General features: G+C 40.6%; 1 protein-coding gene across 2 annotated transcripts in view; it reads right to left on the bottom strand.

Annotated features, from left to right (window-relative positions):
• Ctnnal1 (catenin alpha like 1) overlaps positions 1 to 8380 on the bottom strand; it is a 78582-nt gene that overhangs the window by 30687 nt on the left and 39515 nt on the right. For both annotated transcript variants that reach the window (XM_029556940.1, XM_008854644.3), the window contains exons 8-9: positions 7010 to 7096; positions 1843 to 2001 (exon numbers count right to left, since the gene is read on the bottom strand). In XM_029556940.1, the coding sequence (XP_029412800.1) occupies positions 1843 to 2001; positions 7010 to 7096 (246 nt within the window). The remainder of the gene's footprint in view (positions 1 to 1842; positions 2002 to 7009; positions 7097 to 8380) is intronic.

The raw sequence follows: 8380 nt of genomic DNA, 5'->3' as shown, positions 1-8380 counted from the left end.
ACTCAGAGATCCATCTGCCTCTGCCTTCCAAGTGCTGGGATTAAAGGCATGAGCTACCATGCCCAGTTTATTTATTATTTTTATTTTATGTGTATGAGTGTACTGCCTGCATGTATGTAAGTGCACCCATGTTGTGCAATGCCTATGGAGGTCAGAAGAAGGCAGGTCCTCTGCAAGAGCAGTCAGTGCTCTTAACTGCTGAGCCATCTCTCCAACCTCTTATTTTTTACATTTTTATTTTATGTATATGAGCCTGCATGTATATAAGTGTACCTGTGTGATGCAATGCCTGCAAAGGTCATAAGAGGGTGTTGGATCCTCTGAAACTGGAGTTACAGATGGTTGTTTGTCGCCATGTGGGTGCTGGGAACTGAACCTGGGTCTTCTGCAAGAGCAGCCAGTGCTCTTAACCACTAAGTCATCTCTCCAGCCCCACATTCTATCAAGAAATAGTACTTCCCCTCACAATTAGTTGCCATGCTTTTCTTCTTCAAGATAACCATGGATTAGGCAGACTGGCTCTCTAAATCAGAAAGCCTCCTTTAGAGAAAATTATTGAAAGTCTCGAGGCTTCAAACAGAAAAAATTTTAAATTTCATTTTGCTATTTAAAAGATGTGCCGTAGGTTTTCTAAAGTTAGTTTCCCCACAGCCACAGGATTGGATTAATACACATGGGAGTAACAAAGAAAACACATACAGCCGTGAGAAGGACCCCTAGAAGTTTCCAGGCTGCTAGGTAGACACAGGAGAGGAATCCAGTTCCAATAATCTAAAGACTCTCTTTTACCACCAGTCTTTGAGAATTGTTGAGCATAGTAAAGTAAGTAGACAATGTAGAGACCTTATTTGTATACACTGGTCAGAAACAGATCTCATGCATACACAGCATACATGATCAAGGTTTTCAGTTTTTTCAGGTTTGGGGGTGCATGGCTGTAATCCCAGCACTTGAGGCAGAAGCAAGTGGATTTCTATCATTTCGAGGCCAGCCTGGGCTACATACTGAGTTCCAGGGGGAAAAAAAAGTTTTAGTTTTGTTCTTTTAACACAGCAGATACATGGTAATGGTAATCTTTCAATAAGTAGAAGGCTTAGAATATCAATTAAGCCAAACTGAAATTATAATGCAAGTGGCAGGTGACTAACACTCAACAGAGACTGGAGCAGGCAGGAGAGGTTCAGGTAGAACCAGTCTGCCCTGTCCCTCCTTGTCTACTCTTTTTCCTTCTCGAATCTGCTTTCTGCCCTGGGAAACTAACCTGGGTTGTCTACAGCTGTGTTTGACCAATGGAAAGTTGGGCAGTAGCTCAGCAGTGGTGCCTCATCCACAATCTATAACCTCTCAGGGAGTTCTCAGACATCCAGGTTCTGCTTCCCCTGTCAATTCGGGCCTAGAGTGGCATCACCTCTGCTTTCACAGCTCCAATGACTATACTCTCATTCCAGGCTTCCCGCACACTCTCTATGCAATATTGTGAATTCTAAGCCCTTGTACGGTCACTGACGTCACTGGGCCAGCTCCTCCCTGTGGAGATCCGAGCAAATCAAACAGAAACAAACCTATTAAGTATTCCTTCACTGCTCTACTCCAGGGCATGGTCTGAAGACAAAAAGGAGATTGCAAACGCACTTACGGATTCTAGCCTATTTTATTGTTTTGTTTTAGAGGCCAGACTGTTATGAAAACAGACAAATCTGTACCCTTAAGGTTCCAAATAGAAGAGGGAAAAAACTGCTCAGATAAATTAACCAGAAACTACACCTAAGTTAAGATTCTCGAGATAATTCAGCTACTGTATTGGAAATTACAATTTGTTTTATAAGCAAATCCATTACTCACCTCAACAAGTTGTTCTTTCTCTTCAGAGAGTTTACAGGCGTATTCAGCCAAAGCTTCTAAATTTCCTTCTACTCCAGTAAGTTTTAATGCTTTCAAAACCATATGATCAGCATGGAATTTTAAGAGGTCTGCTGCCAGCTGCATCGCTGTACTATGAAGCTGCAGGTGTGGGGGTGAAGGGCGGTGAAGGCAGAAAAACAAGCAATAAGGTTCTGTGACCAAGCACCTGACAAGAACTACAGCATAGAACCTCAAAGCAGTCCAGCTGGGTCTGCTGAAAGTACAACATTCCCTGGTCCTAGCAGAAGCCCTGTAAGCAACCAGAAGTGTTACAGTAAAAACCCCTTAACAATGGTCAAAAGTTAAGATTCTTAGGCTGGATGAAGACCCAACTTTCCAGTTTTGCCAGATCACCAGGGCACATGTTCACTTAGGAAGGCGGGTTCACCTTAAGTGATACTAAAGAGATGGTGGAATACCTGGTGCATTAATGAGATGTTTAGCTTTTCCTGCTCAGAATCCATGCCCCTTAGTGCAATTCTTGTGGATCAAGTCTCAAATCCACTTTCCACTTTTCTGAATTCTTCAGAAAAGCATAACCTCTCCTTTTCTTCTTTATATCTCTTTTCTAGCCACGCTTTCCTTAATGCTTTGGGCTGTTCAGTTTTATGTTTCTTTACCCTTTTCTCTATAACTCCCTTCCCCTCCCCACCATGTGGCTGCTAGTCATCCAAGTGGTGTCTGTCTGACCTCCATGCAGGCTCTAAACCAGCATACTTTATGGCTTTTTTCCTTCTCCCTTCCATTCTCCTCCTCAAGGTAGCTGCTGAGATTTATGGCTTGCCTGCTCTTAGGATTTTCTCCTTCAAATTCTAATAAAATTGCCCTAAGGCTTCCATCTTAAGATTCTTTGATGAATGAGACTAGACCCTAGAAGGGGACCCTGATCTCCCCTGTAAGAGAAGCAGGTAAGTCCTCCCATTAGCAGGGTGAAGTCACTGAGTCACTGGTGCCAGCAGTACTGCTGTTTGGAGAAGATGCCCTGGTCATCTGTGGCCAAGAAGCCTGGGCTCTTCTGCTTTCTACTATCAGCTAGGTTTCCCCACAGCTTCTCTCCTAGTTACAACTGCTTCTGCTACTGACAAAGATGGTGAGACGTGGAACAGTATTAAGAGTCTATTAGTGTTCAGAGTACTACAAGGAAAACCAAATAGCAGGCTACAATTATTAAAAAAGTTTTTAGGGCCAGGCATGGTGTCACTTGCCTTAATAAAATCCCAGTACTTAGAAGGCACAGGCAGGAGGATCTCTGTGAGTTGGAGTCCACCCTGATCTACATAGCAAGATCAAGGCCAGGCAGGGTCTGAAAATAAAGCAATACTTGGGCTGAGTAGCTCAGTGGTAGAATATTTGCCTAGCATGTTACAAGGCCTTGGGTTCAATCTCTAGCTTTAAAAAAAGTTTAGCGTACTGCTAAAAAAGTATGCTATCACTGTGAGATTTAAGCAATTCAATAAAACGTTATTAAACACCTATGTCATGACAGGAACTGAACTAGAGGCTAGACACAGACAGGACCCAGTGCCTGCCCTCAGGGGATTATAGTCTATCTGTTATTGCTATCCAGAACTCTGTTCAAAGAACAAACCAGGTCCTAGCAGAAACAATAAATAAAAAGGTAACAAAACCCCTGAAGTTTAATACAACCAGGGTAGAACTGATTTTGAGCATTCACTCTAACTGCATATCTTTGAGTACCATTGCCTCTAAAATACTGTGTTTTTATTTGTTTTAATTTTTTTTTTTTTTTTTTTTGGTCTTTCTGAGACAGGGTCTCCCTGTAGGCCCAGCTGGCCTGAAACTCACTACGTAGACCAGGCTGGCCTTGAACTCACAGACCTCCACCTGCCTCTGCCTCCTGAGTTGCTTTAAATACTTTTATTATTATTTTACGTGTATGAGTGTTTTGTCTGCATATAAGTGCACCACATGTGTGCAATACCCATGGAGGCCAGAAGAGGGTGTCAGAACCCCTGAAACGGGAGCTATGGATGGTTGTTAACTGCCATGTGGGTACTAAGAATTGAACCCAGGTCCTCTGGAAGAACAGCAAGTGTTCTTCATTGCTGAGCCACCATTCTAGCCCCATTTTGGGTTTTTTTGGTTATTTAAATTTTATTTATTATTTTTATTTTATGTGTGTGTGTGTATTGCCTGTATGTAGGTAAGTGAACCCGTGTCATGCAATGCCCGTGGAGGTCAGAAGAAGCTGTTGGAGCCCCTGGGAGCGGAGTTACGGACAATTGTTAGCTGCCATGTGGGTGCTGGGATTCGTACCCGGGTTTTCTGCAAGAGCAACCAGTGTTCTTAACCACTGAGCCATCTCCCCAGCCCCCTTTCTTTTGTTTTTTAATGATGTGACAAGTAGTTTAGAAGTCATCTCCCGGCCAGCCCCCCAAAATAGGTAAGTCGTTTCAACAAAAACATTATTTTAAGGAAAGTCTGACTTTCAATTAAATAAAGGCTTTTAAATCTCTTTTAAAGCCTGTTAAATCCAATGACGCAATTTCTATTTTTCTTTTAAAGTAATTTGATGTCAATTCAAATGACAGGGCTCTGTGCAAAATTAACAGTAGAATTGTATGCCTTACATCAACCAAGTCAGACTAATTACAGTCAGAAACAAAGACATTAAGATTCACTTTTCTTTGGAAACTAAATGCCCCAGAAGAATTAAAAAAGATCTTGTTGGGGCTGCAGAGATGGTTCAGCAGTTAAGAACACTGGTTGTTCTTGCAGAAGACCCGGGTTCAAATCCCAGCACCCATATGGCAGCTAACAACTGTCTGTAACTCCAGTTCCAGGGGATCCGACAGCTTCTTCTGTCCTCTGTGGGCATTGCATGACATGGGTGCATTTACCTACATGCAGGCAATACACTCATACACAAAATAAAAATAATAAATAAAATATTTTTTAAAAAAAGATCTTGTTTAACCAGCAGGGCCTTAGAGAATATTTAAGCTAAGCCTTTATTTAAAGACTGAAACAGTTCACAGAGATTGAATGACTTGCTAGAAAAGGTCCTGGGGAACAACTCATTTTCAACTATAAAAGAGGAAAAACAAACACTTTCTGCCTCTTGTGTAATGCCCAATGGCAGCTTTCTCCATGTCATCTCTCTTAATCCTTAGAAGACTTCAAGGTTAATCTAGTTATATCCATTCAAGAGCTAAGAAAATGAAGCATATGGAAAGCCAGCCTCCTACTAAAGGCACTCTGGACTCATAGCTCAGGATTTTAACAATCCATTAAAGTGGAATACACTGAAATAAAATGAATGGGAAAACCACATCCTTGTGTTTAACAGGAAATTTAAATGGAGGAGGTCAGTTCCAAGTTAAGATATGAAATAGACCATGTATTTATACAATCATATAAATTTATACAATTTATATAAGAAACATCCAGAGCCTAATTTTATTCTCTAGAGATTTTGCCTGGCTTCAGATGCAGAAAAGAATCAACAAATTAAAGATAAAGGATGAGAAGAGGTTTTTGTGGAGCTTCTGGAGGGAACAGTATGACCTCAGAGTCATAGTTCAGAGGTGTGGCGATACAGAACTTCTGAAAAACAGTCTGAAAAGCATCCATGAGACAGAGTCAGCTGAAGCATCTACTGAGCCCAAAGTCATCTTATAAGGGCACTGGTCACTGAGGATTTAGCTCAGTGGTAGAGCACTTTAGTATCCGCAAGGCCTTAGGTTCCCAATACTCCAAAAACAAGTTCCAAACACTAAACATAAGGGCACCAGTCACAAAAACTTTCCACCCTCAACTACTCTTTTCTACCATACCACAACCTGGTAAAAATCAGTACCAGCAGCTACTGGAGGAAAGCCACAGAGGATGGAGGAAGACCCTATAGTGCCCTCAGGCTTGTGTGGATATGCCCTTTGAGGCACGGCTGGGGCCTGAGGAAGGATGAGGAAGGCCCACAGCTACATGAGAATGCAGTGCTGGTGTCTAACTGAAAACAAACACCAGAGTCTTCCACAAAGGGCTAGACACCAAATAGTTAGGCTTTGTAGGGCACAGAGGCGCAATGCAGTTAGGCATACCTGTGTGTTACAGGGAAAGAACAGCAGGCACTATATATACATAAGCTGAGGAGTGTATCCAGGGCAGGCCTAACAAAACCAGCCAGCTCAGTGGCAATATAAGCAAACCTGACTGTAAAATTACAAGAGGATTTAAAACTCCCTGAGTGCCCAAGTAAGCAACAGGAGACCATGTCTTCATTCAGGAATAAGAAAATCTCAACTCAAGGACATTTTTAAAAAATTAACCTTAATTGTAATCAGGCATAATTTACATACAAAATGTACCCAATTTAAAGATACATTTTGAGGAGTTTTGCAAACACATAAGCCATAAAGCCACTACCACAATATTTCAAATATCTCCATGGCTCATAGAGGCCAAAAGAGGGTATCAGATACCCTGGAGCTGGAGTTACATGTGATTGTGAGCTACCCTCATGGGAGCTGGGAACAAAGCACTGGTCCTCTGGAAGAGCAGGAAGTGCTCTTATACCACTGAGCCCTGTCTCCAGCCCCCCGCCAGTGCAGTGTTTTATGGGTCATCATGCTGGTGCTACATACATCATTATTGTTCCTTTTCAGTGTATTTGGTACAGTTGCTTTTTTTTTTTAATTTCACTACATAAAATTTATTTTTTTATAAAGAATGTATAACACCAACACCTACTTTTGAATTAATTTATTAATTAACTTATGAACCCACTTTCTTGTAGAATACACACTGGCACTGAAACAGTTTAAACAAATGTAATGGCTATCTACAAAATATTAGATTTTGATTATTGTATTCCCCCCAGTATCTGGTAGTTATACAGATATTGTTGATCGATGGCCTTTGTTGATAGAAATTTAGATGGTTTCCAATTATGAACAGAGCTGTATAAAATATCCATGTGTGAGCTGTGATAATGATGGCATGCTAAACGTGACTTCAATTAAGTGACCAAAGGGAAAAGCCAAGTCATTTTCTAGGCACAGGAACACATTAAATACATATGCATATCATTCATATCATGTACATCAAAATCCATAAAGAACATGAGGCTAGATGTCTCCCCACTTACCTCTTTCTTCAGTTCATTGAGACTGTGACTGACTTTCAGAATACTGAGTTCCAGTCCTTCAGCGATGCTTTTTGTTTTCTTGCTTTGCTAAAATTTTAAGAAGTATGTATGTAGGGTCACATCATCTTTTAAATATGTTACTCCATTTTAATTTTCACTATAAATGATAATAAATTTCAATACTATTTGACTATGATAAAGTATTTTTGTTTTATGGTGTTTGCTAGTAATCAAACTTGTCAGGTCAAGTTTGGCCTCCAAGCTGTACTCCTAGATCAGTAACGGTACTTTTTAAATTTAAGATTAGAAAGGTAAATAAAATTTTAGTAATTTAGTTGTATTTTCCACACTAACTATAAACAAGTGAATTTTAAAAATCAAATTTCCCTGCCAGGGGTGGTGGCACACACCTTTAATCCCAGCACTCGGGAGGCAGAGGTAGGTGGATCTCTGAGTTCAAGGCCAGCCTGGTCTACATAGTGAGTCCCAGGCCAGCTGGGGCTACAAGGAGACCCTGTCTCAAAAACACCAAAAAAACAAAACAAAAACAAAAACAAAAAAAAAGAAATTTCCCTTCACAAATGCACATCTAAAACTAACCTCATTTTCCACCTAGAATGTCAATCTTTTCACTTTTAGCATAACTGAAAATCAAACTTCTACTCACCTTTAAGGACACACTTCTCTCTCAGGCCCTCCCAGATCACAGTCTCAGTCCAGACCCTTCTTACTCACCCTTACCTTTGCTCTAAATAAGCCCTCCAGTTTAGAATGACATACTTTTACTTGTTTATGTTTTATCTTTGTTTGCTTCAAGTCCAGCTTCCCTGCTGGGCCTGTTAGCTCCAGAATGCTGGGTTCACTCCTGTACTCCCGTTTTGCTTACATGGACTCAGAGTACCTGGCACAGCACATGGCAGGTTGCACATGAAGGTATTTGGTTTTTTCAGTCAAAGTTAATGCTAATTCCTTCCAGAAGACTTCTTGATTCCCTTCCCTGATTATAACTTCACTCCCCAACAAACCCTATCAGAACTTACAAAAGGTTTACTCTGTCCTTGTCCCACCTCTTCCTACATCGTTCTATGTTGTAAAGTCATGTTGGCAAAAACTGTTCATCTTTATTTCCCTTTAGATTTCTGGTGGCTGGCATATAAAAGGTCTGACATATAAAAAGATAAATGAAAAGCACATCTAGCAAGCAGAACAAGAGATCTCTGCTTGTGAAATATGCAGAGTGCTAGCTGTCAAGTTAAGACATGATAAAATCAGATTCCCAACAGAGCATTTCACTATAAGCATTATAAGACACTTTTTTTTTTTTTTTTTTTTTTTTTTTTTTTTTTTTTTTTGAAAGGGTTTCTTTTTATG

This window comes from Nannospalax galili, unplaced genomic scaffold, assembly GCF_000622305.1.
Source record: "Nannospalax galili isolate Female #2095 unplaced genomic scaffold, S.galili_v1.0 scaffold666, whole genome shotgun sequence".
NCBI lineage: Eukaryota > Metazoa > Chordata > Mammalia > Rodentia > Spalacidae > Nannospalax > Nannospalax galili.
The sequence above is the reverse complement of the archived record's forward strand: the minus strand, read 5'-3'. Positions and strand labels throughout refer to the sequence as shown.